General features: G+C 36.5%; 2 protein-coding genes across 2 annotated transcripts; both read left to right on the forward strand.

The window, feature by feature from the left end:
* Window positions 279-2,422, forward strand: LOC108661392. Its single transcript, XM_018117838.1, has 6 exons — window positions 279-638; window positions 756-1,301; window positions 1,398-1,569; window positions 1,633-1,831; window positions 1,970-2,137; window positions 2,224-2,422. Exons 1-6 carry the CDS (start codon window positions 279-281, stop codon window positions 2,420-2,422), a joined length of 1,644 nt encoding a protein of 547 aa, XP_017973327.1.
* On the forward strand, window positions 11,158-18,085 carry LOC108661393. Its single transcript, XM_018117848.1, has 5 exons — window positions 11,158-11,287; window positions 11,824-12,027; window positions 12,168-12,452; window positions 16,527-16,934; window positions 17,826-18,085. The coding sequence occupies exons 1-5, from the start codon at window positions 11,158-11,160 to the stop codon at window positions 18,083-18,085; spliced, it is 1,287 nt and encodes a 428-aa protein (XP_017973337.1).

Genomic DNA, 22,959 nt, shown 5'->3' on the forward strand with positions numbered 1-22,959 from the left:
ACATGAGCACGGTATCAAACGTAGTAATCAATAAGAACAGAATGTTAATTATTTTGACATACCACACCATGCATTTCCTGACAAACAACCATGGCAATCACGTTTGATGTATCCTCATGAGTTTCAGTAGCCCGACGAACACATGAGGTGCCTGTAAATGATGTTTGCACAATTCCGATTAGAATGTGCATCGAACGAAATACTCGGTACTTTGCAACAAACACAACTGTAGCTCAGAAAATGCATTGGGTCCATTGTCATTAGTAAACAACACTGTGATGGCTGTGAGTGATGACGATGCATCTGATCAGATTGAAAATGATGTTGAAGAGGACGACAAGGGGTTTCGAAACCATGAGTTATGTTATGACTGTGAAGATGATTGCGTTGGCAGACATGAAGACTGTTCAGAGGATGACAAGGTTGAGCAGACCGACATTCCTGATTGCAATCATGCAGATGGCGGTAGAGGTCATACCACAACTGTTGTGTTAGAAGAGGTTGAGTTGGACGACCATTGCAGAACCGTTGAATTAGAAGATGTTGAGGGTGTGGACCCTATTTACGAGAACGCCATCGCACTTGAGAACAACTTGAGTTCGCCTGATGATAGTGATCAAGAGAGGGTAAATACAAGGGTATCTCGTCAATAGATTATTCCTGGGCTAGATATGATATCCTTCCAAACAGTTAGGAGTGAGGAATCCAGATCAATGGATGACCACTTATATAATAGAAAAATGTTTCTATCGAAGGCTGAATTGAAACGAGCTTTGAGCATGTTGGCACTAAAAGAGCATTTTGAGTTTAGAGTTAAAACGTCATGTCAAGCTCGTTTTGAGGTTGGTTGTAAGGATAAGGCATGCAAGTTTGCTTTGCGTGCAACGAAGTTGCTTAAGGGAGAATATTGGCATGTTTGGATGTTGCATAAGGTACACACGTGTACTGTCGATGGTTTGCAATGTGGGTATCGAACTGCGAGCGCGAGGGTAATTGATGAGCTTATATCCAGCAGGGTGCAAGGAAATTGTGTAACCCCATTGAGACCAAAGGAAATAATGGAAGAGATGAATCGCAAGTGGGGATTGCAATGCCTATATGGTAAGGCCTTGCAAGCGAAGGAGTACGCGGAGAGTCTTATGTTCGGTCTGCTAGAAGAGTTATTCCAGCTCCTCCCCTCGTATTTCCATATGTTGGAACGTGAAAATCCCAGTACTGTGACGTGTGTCACTACTGATGGGGAACAACGATTCAAATATTGTTTTTGGGGGTTCGGGTCATGTATTCGAGGGTTCAATGCTGTAATGTAGCTTGTAGTCGCTATCGATGCCACACATTTGAAAGGTAAATTCAAGGGTATTCTGTTTGTGGCGGTATGCAAAGATGCGAATGAGTAGATATATCCACTTGCATTTGGCATTGGCCACGTCGAAGATGAAGAGTCTTGGTCGTGGTTTCTTAACCAATTGCGTCGTGCGATTGATTATCTTGAAAATGCAATATTCATTTCTGATCAACATCTTGGCATTAAGAATGCAGTTGAGAAAGTGTACAAGGACGCTCATTACGGTCTATGCAATTACCATTTATGAAAAAACATTAAAAACAAGTTTAAGCGCGAATATGTTGTAGCGATTTTCACCATGGCCACCAACTACTATAGGGTCACCGATTTTGACAAACATATGAATAAGCTGAAACAGCTTTGCAGACCTGCTTATGACAGCCTCATGAGATTAGGCCTTGAAAGATGGGCACGTGCACGGTCACTAGTAAGGCGATACAAGCTAATGACATCCAACAGTGCGAAGTGTATTAACTCCTGCCTGAGGCATGCAAGAAAAATGCCAATAACGGTCTTGATCGAGTGCATCAAAGGCATGTTTCAACGTTGGTTCCATGACCAGCAAAATGAGGCATTGAATTTGACCAAGCCCCTTAGCCCTTAGGCTACTGATCTGTTGAACAGACAGTTTAATGAAGCATGTCACTTTTCCGTACAAGCAATCGATTGGGTGGAGTTTCAAGTTATAGGTGGGAGTAAGGACAGAGTCATGAACCTCTCCACCAAGGAGTGTTCATGCGGTGAGTTCCAGTTTGATCTACTCCCCTGCACGTATGCCGTGGCCGCAATAAGGTATGAGCAATCATTTTTTGTTATATTGTGCATGATGAATTATGTTTTTACTTTGTTCGCCATATGTGATTTCATTGCCTTGGCAGTGCGTGCAAACATTCAGCCATTGAATTCTGCTTGGACTATTACAAGACTCGGTCTTGGGCGGAGGGATATGTGATTCCCATTCGCCCTGTTAGGCATCCCAGTGAGTGGGACATCCCCGATGACATTCAACAAAATGTCTTTTTGCCACCAAGTTGGCGAGGTCAAGTAGGAAGACCTAGGAGGAAAAGGATTCCATAAGCTGGGGAAGGTAGTGAACAACGTAGATGTTCACAATGCAAGAGCTATGGTCATAATAGACAAAATTGCTGGGCTCCATTTGCATCTCTACTGACAAATGGGGAAACATCATCTGCTCAGCCAACGGCTCGACAACGTCGACCCAAGGCATGTGCAATTTGTAGACAACCAGGGCACAGACGAAACCGTTGTCTAATGCGGACTACAAACTTTGATAACGTTATCGGTGTCGTACCTGAAGATAGTGGCCCTTCAGACTTCAGTTGTTAGGGATTGTTTCAAAGTTGCCATTGATATTTGCATTGAATAATACTATTTCAACTTGAGTTTGATAGAGTTTGAATGAAAAGTAAGATACACAAGATGTCCATATGGAAGAGAAAGACCTTATGCTAGTTATGGAGGTTTGAAAAAGTGTACCAAAGCATGAGAATTAAAGTTACTTTGAGAAAGTTATGGATGTTTCAAGGGATGGCTTCCATGCAATATGGAAAACGTTTATTGAGGAAGAAGGATGGGAAAAAGAAGAAGAAGCTAGTGGAAGTGAAGAGAAAGTGCTGGAAAAAATTAAATATTTTTCTATAGTTGACTACAGTTATCATTATTTACGAAAATGCCATTGCATAGTTGGATCATCAAATTCCAATTACAGTACTTAGCCCATTTGTTGGATCATCAAATTCATTGTACTCCTTAATAATTTGTATTTCATTGTAAACCATTGAATAAAGCACANCTCCTTAATAATTTGTATTTTATTGTAAACCATTGAATAAAGCACAAAATATTTCTTTTAATGATATTTGCGTGATTGATTAGGCATCTTGCGTCATATTTTTGCCCAGAAAATGATGTATAATAATACTAATAGTTGTTCTTGAGATGATGTAACTTCCATCTACAAGTATAAACCATAATATAGAAACAACATAATAACAAATATATAGTATACAATAGTTAATTAAAAATTCAAAAAGAAACATAACTTATCTAATTAAGAACAAATACAAATATGTCTCAATCAACATAAATTTGAGTTATTACAAATAAAGCATATAATTTGTTGAACCAAATAAAAAATTAATTTTCATTTCTAGAAGTTATCCAATCATTCCACATTTCTTGTGCCAAGTTATTTCTCCAAGTAGTCCATGCATTTGATGTCTTAATGCATTGTATCGTATCTGCATTTTTAATCGCTTCTGATTCCACATACTCTTCATCCATTTTATCCTCAAGTGGATCATGTGTCATTTCTCTCCTAATGTGATTGTGTAACAATGTACAAGCAGAGATAATTCTACATTTTGTTTTCACTGGGTACCAAGACTTCTCTCTAAGTATTGCCTATCTCATCTTCAGGAATCCAAAACATCTCTCAATAACATTCCTAGCACCAGAGTGTTTGTAATTAAACAGTTCTTCTTTTGAATGAGGAGTGCGATTTTGTCTCCATTCATTCAAATGATAACGCTGACCTCTATATGGAGTTAAAAATCCCTCTCCATTTGTATACCTAGCATCACATAAGTAGAAAAAACCTATGAATAAAAAATTCATTTTTAGTACATCACTCTGAACAATGTTGAGCTAAAATAGTTAATAATTTAATATATATTTTCCTTATACCTTTCGGGACTTTCAATCCATTTCTTCTAGATATTGTATCTCAAAGAACCCTAGAGTCTGAAGTAGAACCCTCCCATCCAGGTAAGACATATATGAATTGCATATCCTGTGAACATACCCCTAACACATTTGTAACAATTTCATTCTTCCTTGTTCTGTATCTAGGCTTATCAATTTCTAGGGCATTGACTTTAATGTAAGTTCCATCTAAAGCACCTAAACAATTCTATTGTTTCCAATAGAATAATGAAAAAAATTATCCTTTAGTTGCATTTTTAATAGATTTTTATACTTAAGCCAGTTATGTTTAAGAAATTTTAGTTTACCTTAAACCATTTCCATCTGAAGTCAATTGAATTCTCGGGTACAAGCTCTGGCTTCTTTAGAAGTATTGATTTCAATCTTAAAACAGAATTCAAAACTAAACCAAAATGCCTACTCACTGTCTCACCACTTCTAACAAATTCTCTCTTTATGATCCTATTCTTTGCATGATGAGAAATGATGTACAAAAAGATAGCCACCATTTCCTCAAGATTCATGTTTTTTGTTGGTGTAAGCCTACCAATGCATTGAAGCATATTACATAGTTTATAAAATGCAGCTCTGTCCATTCTAATATAAAATGCAGCTCTGTCCATTCTAATATTTTCAATGCATGTTAAATCAGAATCAAACACCATTCTCCTAAAATTCAATTGCCTAATAATATGTCTCCTATACGTACTAGTTTTGGATCTTTTACGCTTTCTAATATACATTAAAATATGATAACATCCTTGAACCAAAGTATTAGCTAAAAGTATTATGTTGAACAGCTCAATGGCTAATACAATAGCAGACACAATCGTTGCAGTTTGCTCTTGAGAAAACCCTTCCATTGTGTGAAGTAACAATATAAAAAAAATTTAAATAATGAAATATAAACATTATATAAAAACAGCATCTAGTAAGTACAAAGTTAACTTTTCATGTCCACCTTACAAATATTCAATTTAAAAATAGCATATAGAAGGATCCATTTTTTATATGCAGGGAATATGTTAGAAAAATTTAATGTAAGTTCAATTGATACAAGAAAAAGATAAAAAAAAAGAAAGAAAAAGAAGAATGGGAGATTTCAACCCACAATTTCAGATGATGAAGAAGCAGAGCTAAAAGAAGGAGGAGCGACTTTAGCAAAATGGAGAAGAAGCAATAGACCCTCAACCCCAAAAACGTTGCTTTGCTTCGAAATGTGAGTAGTTTTTTTAAAAGATGATGGGTAAAAATATCCTTAAAGACATTACAGAGTGCAATGTAATGTGATTGCATTGGTTTTGGACTGCAATCACATTACATCCATTGGCTACAATGTGATTGCATTGCAATCTTACATTGTAGTGGTTTGTTACAAAACAAACACTGCAATGTAATTTAATTGGGCACATTGCAGGGAATGTAACTTTACATCCCTTAGACCAAACGCACCCTTAATGTCGACCGTTGTAATAAAAAAACATAAAGGGCATAAGATAGCTTCCAACCATTTCTTTCATATTTCAGTCTTCCCAATACTATCGATAGCTATCGTTTCATCTTCCAACCGTTCCAAACTTAGTTTAAGGGTGAAGGGAAGTTGAACCACTAAAGTTGAGCCGTCCTGCACTGTCTTAAGCAATGCTTGCATCTTTGAGCAGACCCAATGTCCATGACAATGGCGACCAAAGTATGGGTGATAATGAATACTCTACCCTACAATCAAGGAAGAAATGGAAACTAGATCTTCAACTGCCTGCCGCATCAATTGGTTTTTCAATTCAACCAGGTAATGATCTGTGCTCTCCCTTACAGTTTAAGGACATATCACATGGTGGTAGGTATTAGATAATAAAGAATACTGTAATATCATGCGGGAAAGTGGTAGATTGGGAAAGCTTACAAGAAAACATATACTTTGAAGGTGACCTATCTTCATTTTTTGACATGGGTAAACTTAAGGGTCTAAGTACCTTTCCATTTTTTGATTATAGCTCGACACTTGTTAGGGAATTTTACTCTAGCATTTGCGAAGTGAAAATGAATTTGAAAATCCTATAGATTTTGACCCTAACGTTTTGAACGTGTTTTTGGGAGGAATAAAGTTTACAGTGACTCCCTTTGATATTGGGAAGCTCCTGAAAATGGAGTATAGACACGGACAATATAGACCTCCACCATCATATGACCCGTCTCGTATATGGGCCTAGGTGATAGGCAAAAGAAAACCATACACCACAAAGTCATGTTCTGCTCATCATTTGAATTCTGCATAAGATAGGCTGGTGCATAATTTTCTGGCGTCCACATTACAGGGAAGGATCAGTCGTTTAAGACATGTTAGCGCTGAGGATTTGTGGATGATGGAAATAATTGGAAGCGAGTTTGGCATGAATATTGCAGAATATATGATCACAAAAATGAAAGAAGTTGCCATGCGGGAAGAGACGACCTTTCTATACTAGAACATCATATCGGCTCTAGTTAAGAAGAAAGGGATATGGAGCAATAGGTATCTAGCTGATTGGACTAGTCGCAGGCCTCGTAATCTCTTGTTTCGATGGCTTGTGAAAATGGGATATGAATTGAGTCTTGATGAGCCATCGAACTTTGTCAAAGGCAGCCTAGTTCATCCAGCCCATGATACTTCATCCAGACAACCGTCTAGAGTTCCTGTTTTCAATGATGTGATGTATAATATGCTTATGAGGATTGATGAGAAACTCAATAATTAAACTGCTACAATGCAGGCATTGGAATTAAGGATACAAAATGTTGAGAATCTTCTAATGCAAAGAATAGATACAGCTGTTCGGGCAGCAAAAGCGCGGCAAAATTGACTGTCCTCAAATGTGTTTCTCCGACATTAACCTCAGAGAAAAAAGAAGTCAATTGTCATATTTTCTGGCTGAGTCAACCATTCCAGATGAACATTCATATTTGAGAGTTGTGGGTTAACTGGATTATGGATACTATAGTTTGTATTTCATAATTTACTTGTGGTATTTTGTTTTCTTTAACTTCATATTTTGTTATGATGGTGCTTGGGGTTGAGTTATGGTTTGATATGGTCCATGGTAATTGGCTTACCCTTATTCCAAGAACATGACACAGAATAGGTGAGTCACATGATGCAAGATCATCTAGTCATGTGATCTCATATCATATAGTCACGTGATTCAATAAGAATTCGTAACGCCACTCCATACATACTACTCACGCAACTCCATATAAACTAGTAACGTAATTCCATAATATCTAGTCACGCGAGTCAATATCAACTAGTACGCGATTCTACAAAATAGTCATGTTAGCGCTTTCATATTAACTAGTAATGCCACTCCATATTTACTACTAACGGGAGTAAATATCAAATACTCACATGATTCTAAATCTTAACGGTTCACGCGATCCATATTTACTACTCACATGATTCCAAGTGGATTAGTGATGCAATTCCATATTAACAACTGATGTGATTCAAAATTTAGTACTCGCGTGACTCCATAACAAATACTCTAATGAATCAATTTCATTTGGTGACGCGATTTGATCCACACCATTCACGCAATTCAATAGCAACTACTTATAACCCTATGTCACGCAATGCAATTCAACATTCATATAGGCTATAAAGTAAAGAAGCAAAGGGGATTAGCATACGCAAATGAATGATGTTTGGCCTGGCTTTTGCTTTTAACAGGTAGATAAGATGAAAGGGCATGCCGAACAGATACTTAATAACCAATTCAGCCCCCCTTCATTGCACTCATATGGGTGTAGAAAACGAAGAGTCAGCATTCATGCCTATAAATAAAGTGAACCATTAACCATTTGAATCAAATTCAATTATCTTAATCAATCTCAGATAAATGAAAAATGACATTTAGAGATCCAAGAGTAAAGAAGGGGAAAGAGGCAGCCTCCGAAAAGGAAGAGGTGCCTTTGAGTTTGAGGGACTAATTGCACATATTCTAGCAGAAAAGCAAATCTAAAACACAAGATGTCTATTTGAAAATGGATGGAACTTGTATGAAAGAGCAAACTGAACTATCTAGTTGAGGAATGAAAAGTAAGATACACAAGATGTCCATATGGAAGAGAAAACCTTCAAGTCCAATGGTGGGGCCGTTGGAACTAGTTGGGGAACAATGGAGGTCCAAAACAACTAAACATGGGACTTGAAGGTTTTCTCTTCCATATGGACATCTTGTGTATATTACTTTTCATTCCCTAACCAGACAGTTCAGTTTACTTTTTCATACAAGTTCCATCCACTTTTAGAGCAACTATTGATATATTGATAAGCTATCGATACTCAGGCAGGTCCAGAACAACTGAACATCTATTGAAACAGAAGGATGGGAAGAGATGAAGCAGAAGCTGCTGGAAGTGAAGAGAAAGTGCTGAAAAAAATTAGATATTTATCCTATAGTTGACTATAGTTCCCCTTATGTAAAAAAATGCCAGTTGGATCATAAAATTCTAGTTAGAGTACTTAGCCCATTTGTTGGATCATCAAATTCATTATACTCCTTCATAATTTGTTTTTCTTTGTAAACCATTAAATAAAGCACAAAATATTTAATAATATTCGCGTGATTGATTTTGGCATCCTGCTTCATTTTTTTGCCTAGAAAATGATGTATAATAATACTAATAGTTGTTTTTAATGTCGACCTTAGTAATAAAAAAACAACAAGGGCATAAGATAGTTTCCAAATGTTTCTTTCATATTGCAATCTTCCTACTGAATTATGGTTTGATATTGTCAATGATAATTGGCTTATCCTTATTCGAAGAACATGACACAGAATAGGTGAGTCACGTGATGCAATAGCAACTAGTCACGCGATCCCATATCATTTAGTCACGCAATCTAATATGAATTCATTACGTCGCTCCATATATACTACTCACGTGAATCGATATCAACTAGTAACTCAATTCCATAATAGTAGTCACGCGATTCAATTTTTCTACTCACGCGATTTTAGAATAAATACTCATGCCATTCCATAATAACTACTAACGCCATGCCACTCCACATATATTACTCACGCGAGTCAATATAAACTAGTGACGCGATTCTACAAAATAGTCATGTCACGCGCTTCCATATTAACTAGTAACGACACTCCATATTTACTACTAACTGGAGTAAATATCAAATACTCACGCGATTTTAAGTCTTAACGGTTCACTCGATCCATATTTACTACTCACACTATTCCAAGTGGATTAGTGACGCGATTCCATATTAACAATTGACGTGATTCAAAATTTAGTACTCGCGTGACTCCATAACAAATACTCCTGTGAATCAATATCAACCGGTGACGTGATTCCATCCACACCATTCATGCCATTCAATAGCAACTGCTTACAACCTTATGTCATGCAATGCAATTCAACATGTCATATAGGCTATAAAGTAAAGAAGCAAAGGGGGGTTGGCATATGCAAACGAATGAATGCTGTCATGTAAATTGTGTAAAATACTAACAGACTTTACAATATGAATAAGAAAAAAACAATGTTGTTCTTATTGGACCCGTATGCGTATCACATGAATGAATACAAAGAATAATATGTAAATGATACAACAAAGAATAATATGGAGATGATACAGAATAATGTTAGTGTTAATTACAGAATGAAAAAGAATAAACAAATTCAAAAATTTAACAACTTGAGCTATTGGCAAAAATCTCAAGGGCAAACTTTGTTAGAATGACCTCTATGGCATTTTCCTTCAACATCTGATCCTCCAAGCTGATCAACCATTGCAACGAGGCTATAACCCAATCCCCGTAACTGTGTGAATCTTGCTATATCGGGGTCTTTTCATTTAACCTATATTTCATCCTCGTCAAATCTCATTTTTGAAGAAACAAGCTGACAAAGTACCCCGCCCGGTGGCATATAATGGGAAACAATGATGTTAGTGGACTCATCTGCTTATCACGCAAGTCAAAATTCAGTGCTTCTTTTCGATCGTACAATGAGTCCACTAACATCATAGTCCATTTCAGCAAGTTAACTTGCACTACCACCCAGTGGCCGTTGAAAAAGCACAGTACGAGAATTACGTCAACCTCATGCCATGGCAAACCCCACGAAAGTCTCCCACCCCTTGCATACTCAAGCAGCTCGTCTGGCATAACCGCCTCACTCGGCTTGAATGTCTTATCGGTGGGGGAAGGTTGCATTTCTTCGCTCAGATGGAGCAAAATAAGTTGTCAATTACGTTATGCACAATAGTTAGATACAATTAACTAACCCTAAACCCTATACATTTGAATAATTACAACTTAGTAAAATATAATATACTTACATAGAATGTGGTGTCAACGATCAATATTCTCTACTTGTAGTGTTGTGGATGGTGCTCCCGTGCCCACTTACACAACACACTAATGCATGCATCAATCTGTTGGGTGTCCATCAACTCTGTCGGCATCTCCAATCGCCGAAAAAATTCAGGGCCCTCTTGCCCTTCGATGCCCAGAATGTTAATCCTGTAATTTAAAATAGAGTTATATTAAAATTATAGTATTGTGGGCTGTTTAATAAATATCCTAGAACCGTTAACCCTAATATGGTCTACTGTTTTCATTTTACCTGACTTGATCATTTTTCAAGAAGGAATCATATCTGTCTTTCAAATCGTCTTATGCTTTGTGCTGGACTAATAACGGGTTAACGTATCGCAGCTAAGGATTGGATCATTCAGGTATTGGAGACACTTACTAATATTAAACTAGAAGATGATATGAAACTGATGGTGGCCACTAGACTGCTTGAGAAGAGGGCCTGTACTTGATGGAACTTAGTGAAATCTCGTTGTACTACTCTTTTGACCTGGTCAAATTTTCTACGAGAGTTCGACGGCCAATATTATACTTATTTTCATCAAAAGGAAAAAAAAAGGGGAATTCTTGAGTTTGAAACAAGGGAGTTTGACAATAGAGGAGAATGAGGCTCATTTTAACGAGCTAATATCTTATGTGCCTGATCTAGTGAAGACTGAGTAAGATTAGGCTAATTACTTTAAGGAAAGGCTTTGGAATGAAATTAGAGACCGTATGACAGTAACGAGTCAAGAGCCGTATAAAGAGGTTGTGCAGATGGCTCTACGGGCTGAGAAGCTCAAGATTGAGAATAGAAAGATTCAGGCCGAGTTTGCTAAAAGGAGGAATCCGAATATATCTTCCAGTTAGCCCTCGAAAAAGGGCAAGGATTTATCTGCTTCAAGGAGCGCTACCACTGCTTCAGTAGCATCTACTCGACCCCCACCTCAATAGTCGCAACAAAAGTCTCTTAGATTCAGTAGATCAGCGATGAGTGCTCCTGGGAAGAGTTTTGGGAGTTTTAACAGATGCCAAAATTGTGGGAGATTTCATACCTGGTCGTGTAGGGAGCCCGTACGGTGTTTTCAGTGTGGTCAGCAGGTCACATGAGGAGTGCTTGTTCGCAGTTAAGATGAGTTACTGTAGCTATTTCATCTCCCCAGGTTCATATCGATATTTAGAGAAGAGATTCTTTTGGGTCATAGCCGAGACAGGGTGTAGCGATGCGGTTCGATGTGGGGAGTAATACCCCGGTGCGTCCACCCTCTAGACCACAGACTCATACTTCGACGAGAGTTTTTGTTGTGACAGAGGAAGAGGCATGAGTTCGACCTAGTGCAGTGACAGGTATTATGTTTATATTTGACAAAGATGCTTATATCTTAATTGATTCTGGTTCAGATAGATCTTATGTGAGCACGGCATTTGCATCATTTTCTGATAGAAACCTGTCACCTTTAGAGGAGGAAATTGTAGTTCATACCCCTCTAGGAGAACAGTTGATTAGAAACACCTGTTATAGAGATTATGGGATAAGGGTTAGTAAGGAAGAATTCAAGGCTGACTTAATTCCTTTAGAGATTCAGGATTTTGATTTGATATTGGGTATAGACCGGTTGACTACAATCGGGCAAAAATGGATTGTTTCAGGAAGAAAGTTGTACTTCAAATTTCTGAGAGAGTCGAGATTGTATTTGCAGGGGAACGTTGAGTATTACCATCTTGTGTAATCTTGGCTATCAAAGCTTTGAAACTAGTGCGAAAAGGGTATCCTGCTTATTTGGTACATGTGATTGATACCTCAAAGGGGGAACCTAAGTTAGAGGATGTCCCAATAGTAAATGAGTTCTCTAATGTGTTTTCGGATGAGTTACCGGGACTACCTCCTGATCAAGAGTTTGAATTCTTTATTGATCTATTTTTGGGTACCGCACCTATTTCCATTCCTCCGTATCGGATGGCTCCGGCGGAGTTAAAGGAGTTGAAAGTCCAGCTGCAAGAATTAGTAGATAAGGGTTTTATTCGCCCTAGTACTTCTCCCTAGGGTGTGCCAATCTTGTTTGTAAAGAAAGATGGCACTCTTCGGCTATATATCGACTACCGTCAACTGAACCGAGTGACCATCAAGAATAAATACACTTTACCACGAATTGATGATCTTTTTGATTAACTACAAGGTGCCACGGTGTTTTCTAAGATTGATTTGAGGTTTGGGTATCATCAGTTGAAGATCAAGGAGTAGGATGTACCCAAGACTGCTTTCAGGACTCGTTATGGGCATTATGAGTTTCTGGTTATGCCTTTCGGTTTGACAAATGCCCTAGCAGCTTTTATGGACCTCATGAACAGGGTGTTCCACCCATACTTGGATAAGTTCGTGATAGTATTCATAGATGACATTCTGGTGTATTCGAAAGCTGATGATGAACATGCTACTCATTTGCACATTGTGCTGCAAACCTTGCGCAAGAGACAACTTTTTGCAAAATTTTCTAAATGTGAGTTCTGGTTGAAGGAAGTGGTTTTCTTGGGACATATTGTGTCTTGAGTTGGAATTTATGTCGATCCCAAGAAGATTGAGGCAATCTTACAGTGGGAGCAACCAAAAATGGTGACAGAGATTCGAAGTTTCCTTGGTTTAGCCGGTTACTATAGGAGGTTCGTTCAAGGGTTTTTATTTATAGCTGCTTCTCTAACTCGTCTGACTCGTAAAGGATTCAAAATTGAGTGGGATGATGTCAAGCCCGACTCTACAATATGTTTATTATGCCAATCTTACACAAGAATGTATGTTTGCTTTCTTGGGTACCTTGAAAATCGTTAAAAGACGGTATTGTACCAAATGGTACAATTAAGTTGAATTAAACCTCGAACTAGTCTGAATAGAGATTTTAAGATGAAATTGAGAATTTTAAAACCCCAGAATGACTTAAAATGGTGATTCAGAGTTCGAGAATCGATTGGAGTCAAATTAGAATTTTCATGACCTACGGGCAAAATGGTCATTTAGCCACCCGAGGTTAAGATGTGAGTGTTGGCTGAAATTTTTGACTAAGATTGATCATTGGGAGTATAATTTGAGTTTGAGAAGTGAAGAATTTTAATTTCAGCATTTTTTTCAAGCATAGGGGTAAAATAGTCATTTTACCACCCTAAGGGCAAAATTGTAATTTTACATCACCCAACACTTGTCCAGTACATGGATTTTACCCAATATTATCATGGATAATTGAGAAAATTTAAATGGTAGAGAGAGATTGCTTAATGGCTAAGTATAACACATGGACTAATGGAATGTGACATGTGTCAAATTTACATCCTTTTATTTTTTGGCTTAAAAATCAGCATAAAATCAGCCTATTTCTCATTCATATGGCCGGCCAAAGAAGAACAAAGGAAGAAAAGAAAGAACAAGAACCCTAGGGTGAAAATTCAAGAGAAAAATTAGTGGATTCCAAGTAATTAAGCAATCAAAGGTAAAATTTCTTGATTTTGACTTGTGATCTATCTTTCCCATGCATTATTTTGCATTTTCCATGGTTGAATCACAAGATATCATGAAGGATTCATGGCTGACCGAATTTAGAGAGAGAATATTTGATGATTGATTTGGTTAGATTTTAAGATATTTTAGTGTTTTTAGTTAGTTAGTGATGTGTAGCATGAAAATCAAGCAAGAAAAATTCATTTTCTCCCATCACCCATCATTGGTCGAATTTTCTATGTAAAGTGTGGATGATGATTTTGATTTTATTTCAAGTGATTGGTTAGGAAATGATGATTTATGATGTGATAATCAAGTAGGAAAAATCATAGTATTGATGCACCCACCATGGCTGAATTTTCCAAGAGAAAATGTGAAGATGATTTTGCTAGATTTTATGCTATTTGACTTGTGTTTGATGATTTGGAGTATTGGGAGAAAAATGAAATTATTTAGAGTTAAATTGGACATATTGGCCAATTAATTGAGAGATAGATCGAATTAGGCCAATACCGTTTTATTTAGGTACATAACTGAATTTATATTGAACACCGTATTTAGATAGTTACCCGAGTATTTCACATCCCATTTCATGCATTAGTATAGAGCCTGAATTGGTTTTGTAACAATTTAGCACAAGTGTAGTAAATGGCTTATTGTGCATTATGTCTAGGTGGTGAGCATTTTGGCAAAAGTAAAGAGATAGTACCCGAGGATCAAGAATCGGAGTACTTGAAATTCGACTCCCGAAATGGTAAATCTAAAGTGGTTTTTATCTGATTTTGTGATTTTATGGAAAATGAGTTTAAATGGTAAATCTTTATGTTTTATAAACAAAATGTGGTTTAATGAAATGATTTCGTAAAATTGTTTTAAAATTGAATGATGGTTTGAAAATAGAGTAATTAGAGACTGTTTTTGTGTGTTGTAAATTCATGATTCTAATTGATTGGCTTATGGTAATATTGGCATGAATGGTTGATTTGATAAATGTGTTGAAAGTGTATAAATTGTTGATTTGCCTTGAAAGACTATAAAATATAATAAAATAATTACCATGTCATGCTATTGCAAATTTTATTGTATGGTGGGTTTAGCTTGCTGCAGTGGGTTGGTTCTGTGGACCAACCTATTAGAGGGGCACGGAACCTGGTCATATTCATACCTCAGTATGAGAGGCGCGGATGGATAACTCTTGAGGTTAACACTTTAGAGTTCACTTCAAGCCAAACCACCACGTGAGGGTGAACTCAGCCAACGCCAAGGAACGGTTATGTTTTCAAAATAAAAACATGATTTATGCGTACATAACTTTTTAACAGCCTTGGCGGACTCGGTTTGGATAGCCCTTGATTAAGGCATCCCTGATAACTGGGTATGAGAATGATTTTGGCAGGAGTCAAACTTTTCAGGAAATCATAAGCCATGTTGATTACTCGATTTATATGAATTGATTTTATTTGGTTGGAATGAGTTTGAAAGGTAATGAATTACAGTATATTAAATTATTTTATCTGTCTTCATTTACTCAACTTGAGATATTTTAGATGGTATTTGTTTACTCACTAGGATTATATAATCTCACCACCCTCCTTTACACCCCTTTCAGGCTTAGGATAGTTGGTAGATAGCTCACTTTGTTGAGGGCTACAGTTGGACTTGTATCCTTAAAAACTATAGGTTTACTGCTTTTAATACTTTTGGTTGTTCGTGGGCCCACTTGTTACTGTAAATTAAATTAAATACTCCGGCTTACTGTATTACAATATATATGAATTTATTTTGTTTTTACATTATAAAAATTATTTATGCAGTGTTTTAAAAATATTGTTTTATGAGAAAATTAAATATTTTATTCAATATTTTTATTTTATTCTAATAATCATAATTTCATTTTAAATGAAGGTTTTAGATGTTTAAACATATTTTTTATTATGAATTATGTGTTTTGTACTCGAATACTACATTTTTAGCATATTTTGAGATTTTTGAGGAAAAATGACCAAAATGCCCTTGTGAGAAAAAAATTGTTTTTCTATTGTTTTGATTTGGAAATAATTTATAATCTCTCAAAACATAATTTTAGTGACTAATACTCACAGGGGAAGCGAGAAAAACTGATGTTAAGCCTTGCGAGGTTTCGATTGACATTACGGGTAATGAATGTTTATCGGGACGTCGCGATGGTTGTCACGGGCTCGATGGGAGTTTTGGGTCATAACAGATGACATCTGCGAGAGTCGATTTCAGGAGTTGAAGAATTAGTTGACCTCTGCTCCAGTTTTGACACTTCTTGTTAATGGGAAAGAATTTATGGTGTACAGTGATGCCTCTAAATTAGGATTAGTGTGCGTGTTAATGCAAGATGAGAAAGTAATAGCTTATGCTTCTCAGCAGCTTAAAAAGCATGAGAAGAATTACCCTACCCACGATTTGGAGTTGGCAGTAGTAGTTTTTGTAATGAAAATCTAGAGGCATTATTTATACGGTGAGCGTTGTTGAATTTTTACTGACCCTAAAAGTTTGAAATATTTGCTCACCCAGAAAGAACTCAACCTGAGATAGAGACGATAGTTAGAGTTAATTAAGGATTACGATTTAGTAATTGATTATCATCTAGGAAAGGCAAATGTTGTAGCAGATACCTTAAGTCGTAAATCCTCATCTTCATTAGCATCACTTCAAAATTCTTATTATCCGATACTACTTGAGTTGAAATCTCTAGGGATCCAATTGAGTAATGGCAAGGATGGAACCCTACTTGCTAGCTTTGTTGTGAAACCCTCATTGTTGAATCAAATCAAGGAATTGCAGAAGTTCGATGACGAGTTGAAACAGGAAGTTCAAAAGTTGCGAGATGGAGAAACTAATGAGTTCAGACTTGGTGATGATGGTATCTTAATGCTTGGGAACCGGGTTTGTGTCCCTAAAGATGATCAGCTGAGACGGGCTATTTTGGAGGAAGCTTATTCTTTCGCCTATGCTTTACATCTCAGAAGCACCAAAATGTATAGGACTATCAAGGAAAGTTATTGGTGGCTAGGTATGAAACGAGACATAGCAGAGTTCGTGGCGAAATGTCTCACATGCCAGCAAATTAAGACGGAACATCAGAAACCATCGGGTACTCTGTCGCCTCTACCTATCCTTGAATGAAAGTGGGAACACGTGACTATGGACTTTGTATTGGGTTTATCGCGGACGCAGAGTGGGAAGGATATTATTTGGGTGATTGTGGATAGATTGACTAAGTCTGCCCATTTCTTGGCTATCCATAGCACATATTCTATTGAGAAGTTAGCTAAGCTTTATATAGATGAGATAGTGAAATTGCATGGAGTCCCAGTTTCTGTCGTGTCAAATCGAGACCCTCGGTTCACTTCTCGATTTTGGCAGAAATTCCAAGATGCTCTTGGAACTAATTTGAGGTTTAGCACTGCCTTTCATCCACAGACAGATAATTAATCTGAAGGACCATTCAGACTTTGGAGGATATGCTATGGGCTTGTGTCATTAACTTTATGGGAAGTTGGGATAGACACTTGCCGTTGTTGGAGCTCGCACATAACAACAATTTTCAGTCTAGTATTGGGATGGCACCATACGAGGCTCTATATGGGAGAAAGTGTCGAACTCCATTCTGCTGAGATGAAGTGGGTGAGAGGAAATTGTTTAATGTATAACTGATTGATCTGACTAATGACAAGATCAAGGTTATCTGAGAACGATTAAAGACAGCTCAAGATAGGCAGAAAAGTTACTCGGATAGATGGAGAAAAGATTTGGAATTTGAAATTGATGATAGAGTTTTTCTTAAGGTCTTTCATCGGAAAGGTAATGATTTGAATACTTTGAGGTATTAAGTCTTATTTGATTATATTATTGTGATAAATTGTGGTATCTTGTTGGATAATGAAAGTTGTGATTCGGTTCGCTAAGCGAGGAAAGCTCAATCTAAGATACATTGGACCCTTTCGTGTTATTGAAAGGACTGGGCTAGTGGCATATAGACTAGAATTACCCCCAGAGTTGGATCGGATTCACAATGTCTTCCACGTCTCGATGTTGAAGAAGTTTGTACCTGATCCCTCTCATATCCTCGAGGCACCTCTGATTAAGTTGCAAGAAGATTTGAAGTTCGAGGTGCAACCTGTACGTATTTTAGATCGAAAATATTGAATGTTGAGGAATAAAAACATTCCACTGGTTAAGGTGTTGTGGAAAAATGCTCGGATGGAGGAGATGACATGGGAAGTTGAGCACCAGATAAGAAACCAATACCCGCATCTTTTCTCCAAGTCTGGTAAGTGAAATTTTGAGGTCAAAATTTTATTTTAAGGGGGGTAGTGCTATGAAGCCCTACTCTATTACATACTTGTCATGTCATTCATGTACTTGTTAGCATATCTACATACTGGGATGCCTCGGAGAATCGTTAAAAGTCGATATCGTACCTAATGGTACAATTAAGTCGATTAAAACCTTGAACTAGTTTGAATAGAGATTTTAGGATATATTTGAGAGTTATTGAACCTTAGAATGTCTTAATATGGTGATTTGAAGTTCGAGGATTAATTTGGAGTCAAATTAAAAATTTTCATAATGTAGGGGCAAAATGGTCATTTTACCACCCAAGGGCAAAATTGGAATGTTGGACGAAATTTTTTTTACCAAGTTTGACTAATTGGAGCATGATTTGAATTTGAGAAATGAAAAATTTTATTTTCGACATTTTTTCGAACATAAGGGCAAAATAGTCATTTTACGTGTCCACGAGTACGTAATTGAAATTTTTGGAATTTTATACTACCATAACACTTGTCAAGCCCATGAATTTCACCTATTATTATTTTATACTTTGGATAATTAAGAGATTACATGTGGTGCTAAGAAAATGCTTAATTGTTAAGTTTTAACCATGGACCAATCACATGGTGACACATGTCAAGCTTTAATATTTTTATAATTTCCTTTATAAACTCAACATAAACTCTCCCATTTCACTCTTCATGGTTGGCCAAAGCAAAGAACAAAGAGAAAAGAATAGGAACAAACCCAGAGAAGAAAATTCAAGAGAAATTTGTTGAATTTCAAAGAACAAAGCAATCAAAGGGAAGACTTTTCAATTTTAGCTTAAAATCTGCCTTTCCCAAGCTTTCTTTTTCATTTTCTATGGTTGAAACACAAGTTTTCATGAGGGAATACTTGTTGGCCAAACATAGGGAGAGAGGTTTTGATGATGGATTTTGCTAGATTTCATGATATCTTAGTGTTTTTATTTGTTTGATGATGTTTGGCATGAAAAACAAGCAAGAAAATCACATGCCCTTCAACAACCCTCTTTGGCTGAATGTTATAGGTGACATCTTGATGATGGATTTTATTGTATTTTATGTTATTTAGCTCATAATTGATGGTTTATTGTATCGGATATCGAAAACGGTTATTGAAAAGTATAGTTCCTTTAGTAAATGACTTGAACAATAATGAGAAAATCATAATGAATGGACTTGGATTTGATTCTTAATGATATAGATGGATTTATTGGACTGTGTTAACACTGATTAGCATGTTAGTTCTGAATTGGAATGAATTTCAGTTACGATGAATTAAGTCACAATCAAGCTCATTGAGGTACTTTGGTGTATTTGGAATATTGGAAATGTAATGAATATATTTGAAGTCGAATTGGATGTTTTGGTTAATTCAACAGTGTATAGTTCGAGTTAGGTCGAATACAAATTTAGTCCGATCATAATTGAACCCACGTAAAACACCGTCTTTAAGTGATTATTCGAACAATTCTCATTCAATTTCATGCATTCATATTGTCACGACCTAAATTCTAGGCATGACCAAAATAAGAGTACATATGGACGTAGTCCACTAAGCCCAAGCAAGCCTATTAATATAACATTTTCACCATTCCATTAAATGTTGCTAAGTCACATTTTATGACTTTGAATCAAAATAATACTAAACATTGCCATCTCATAGTGGCATACCAATCAAAGAGTACATATATTATCTAAACATAAGTTAATAATTTACATCGGTTTGTCTATACATAACAAAAGAGTACTCGACTTCCAGCAGAGAGACTTAGATGAATGTACAGCTACTGAATGCCGAGACACCTACCAAGGGTCGAATATACGAAGACACTTCGACTTAGTTACTAGCTGCCTCGTGATCTAAAAATATGAAGTTGAAAATGGTGAGTATAAACCCAGTGAGTGAACAAGAAAGGGAACAAGCAAACATTAAGGAATGTTTAACGAAATCATAATGCATTCATTTTTCAAAACAATGCAATTTGTTTTAGTTCTTATTAAAACCCCTCATGTAAACCCCACATGAGTAAATCACTTTATGAAAAGGGTCCATGCTCAACAAAGGATTTGGAGAGTGAAAACTTTAATAGCATTCATGCGAATCAAGTCAAATAAACAATGGGTCCTCGCTGCAGCGGAAAGGTATTCTCACTATAGCGTAGCTACCGCGAGAATGAATTTTTGCTACAGTGACACTTGATTTAAATTATCAACTAACCGAGGGTTTCTCACCAAACCTTCTCAATTTAAACTTAATTCATTTATTCCTTAATGTTGGAAGTCCATGCTCAACTATGGTATCAAAGAAATGGAATATAGGGCAACAACCAAACCAAATAAGGAGCAAAATAGAAAGTTTTTCGCTGCAACAAGATTCAATCTTGCTGTAGTGAAATTTTTGGTCTTAAAACAGAAAGTTTCTCGCTGCAGCGTGAATGAATCTCGTTGCAGAGAGATTTTCGGTCAACCTTACCCCTCCAACCCTAGAGTTTCTCGCTGCAGCGAGAAATAGAGCAGTGAGAAAAATTTCCTTCCTTTCAAGAAAAAGCCATCATGTTGAAATGACAAATTCAACATTAAACACATAAAGGTTTCCAAAGTTCAACATGCCAAATTCATATGCATTTCAACCATAAGCCATAGACATGAGTTTTCATTCTCTAAACATATATATACATATACATACATGGATAAATAACAATACCACTATCATCATATCCAGCTCATGTGCATCCCCCCACATCGTGTACATAGCCGGAGTCATCATGTGCATCCCCCCACATCGTGTACAATCAGTGCCATCATGTACATCCCCCCACATCGTGCACAATCAGTGCCATCATGTACATCCCCCCACATCGTGCACATGGGCACTATCATCATCCATCTCCCTCACCACCACCATTACCGGCATGTGCAATTCCCCACATCATGCACACACACGGTTATAATCATCACACAATATCAACCATCATGCACAACATATATATATAGCTATATTTATACCAACATAATGTAGTAGTGCATGAATCCATATCAACCGCATGTTACAACATAAAATCAATTTATCAAACGCTTGCTCCCAAAGCACTCATTTTAAGAAAAGTTGGATAAATCATTCAATTGTTTGTGCAGCTACATTCATATGCCCAAAACAAGTTTTGAAATGCAGTTCACTCACTAGTATTTTTGTTGAACCTTTAGTTGAATCTAACTTCCCTAATTGTCCAAATGGGATGATGGGGCTTCCTTGGAACCTAACATCACATTAACATCACCATTATGTCAATTTACATACTTATAGATTCTAAAAGTTATTTCTTGGCTAGCTTCCAATTGTCATTTAAATGGCTATCTATATTCACTACCTTTAACCACTCTAAAATGAATAAACATCCTACTATATAACATTCATAAGCCTAATCACTAGCCACCTTTAACATTTAAAATCAACTTTAATTTACTACTCACCTTGATAGCCTTGAAATTTGAAATTCCTTCTAATAGTTTTCCAAGCTAATATAAAAGCTATCTCTTTCTCTCTCTAAAACACCTAACTAGTGAGAGAGAGTATGGAAACAAGATTTTTCAAGGGTTTTAAAGTGGGAAAGTGAAAGAGCACAAGGGTTCTAGTCAAAAGGGCACAAAGGTATGAAAATTAGAGCTAGAGAGATAAAGTTATGAAAGTTTCATATCAAGCTTCCATGGAGGGTGGAAGCAACGTGAAAGAGAAGAAGGAAGAAGAAGAAAAAGCTGCTGGAAGGAAGAGATATTTATAGCCCATGTTTATCCACTCCACTTAAATTACCAAAATGCCCCTCCACAAATTAGCTTGTTCTCCTCCAACCTTTTATGCAATCTTTTTACTCCTTTGACACTGGGACAAGGTCCATAATGGTCTAAAAATGCTCAAGTTCATGAAAACTTAAAAATTCTAACCCGAGGTGAAAAATGACCATTTTGCCCCTACCTTGAAAATCATCAAAATTTTTATTTCCTTATCATTTTACCCATATTTCCATCATTCATTTATGCCTTAGGCCTACTTAGGCCATAATATTGTTGAAAATCTTACTTTTATGGGCTCACTATGGAAATGACGAAATTACACCTGATTAGGGATATCGCGTATATTACTAACTATGAGTCTATAAAGGTCAAGGTCTCACACATATAGAGCCTGAAATAGTTTTATAACAATTTGGCACAAATATATTGAATTACGTGTCATGTATTATGTATAGGTGGTGAGCTCTCTAATAGGGGTAAAGATATCTTACCCGAGGACCAAGAATAGGAGTACTCCAAACTCCCGTTATTGTGAGTAATCAAATGTTCACCTTAACTATCTAAAGTAGTTTATACTCGTTTTTATGATTTTAAAGAATAATGAACTAAAACCGTAGATTTTTATGTTTTATAAGTTAAGTGTTGGTTAAATGAATGAGATTTATAAATTGTTTTGCAATTCAATGACGATTTTGGAAATTGAGTAGGTGGAGACTATATACTTGTGTTATCTATATATATATATATATATATATATATATATATATATGGTTTGAATTGAGGGCTTATGACAATGTGATGACATGAATGGCTAGATTTGTGGTTTGTGGATTATATAAATTGTTTTGTTTTACCTTGACAGGCTGGGTAATATTATATTAGCTATGTCATGCTGTCAAAATTTTTATTGATTTGGTGGGTTATTTGATT

The sequence above is a fragment of the Theobroma cacao genome, chromosome 1 (assembly GCF_000208745.1).
Source record: "Theobroma cacao cultivar B97-61/B2 chromosome 1, Criollo_cocoa_genome_V2, whole genome shotgun sequence".
NCBI classification, from domain to species: domain Eukaryota; kingdom Viridiplantae; phylum Streptophyta; class Magnoliopsida; order Malvales; family Malvaceae; genus Theobroma; species Theobroma cacao.

What these genes read in the sequence shown, in the direction of transcription:
- LOC108661392 (XM_018117838.1), top strand. Translation starts at nt 279, where the DNA reads ATGGCTGTGAGTGATGACGATGCATCTGATCAGATTGAAAATGATGTT. An exon ending in AAGAGAGGGTAAATACAAGG is followed by an intron (nt 639 to 755) that starts GTATCTCGTCAA and finishes TTTCTATCGAAG; the next exon opens with GCTGAATTGAAACGAGCTTT. An exon ending in GTACAAGGACGCTCATTACG is followed by an intron (nt 1,570 to 1,632) that starts GTCTATGCAATT and finishes AATATGTTGTAG; the next exon opens with CGATTTTCACCATGGCCACC.
- LOC108661393 (XM_018117848.1), top strand. Translation starts at nt 11,158, where the DNA reads ATGACAGTAACGAGTCAAGAGCCGTATAAAGAGGTTGTGCAGATGGCT. An exon ending in GGATTTTGATTTGATATTGG is followed by an intron (nt 12,028 to 12,167) that starts GTATAGACCGGT and finishes TGGCTATCAAAG; the next exon opens with CTTTGAAACTAGTGCGAAAA. An exon ending in TAAGGGTTTTATTCGCCCTA is followed by an intron (nt 12,453 to 16,526) that starts GTACTTCTCCCT and finishes ATTATCATCTAG; the next exon opens with GAAAGGCAAATGTTGTAGCA.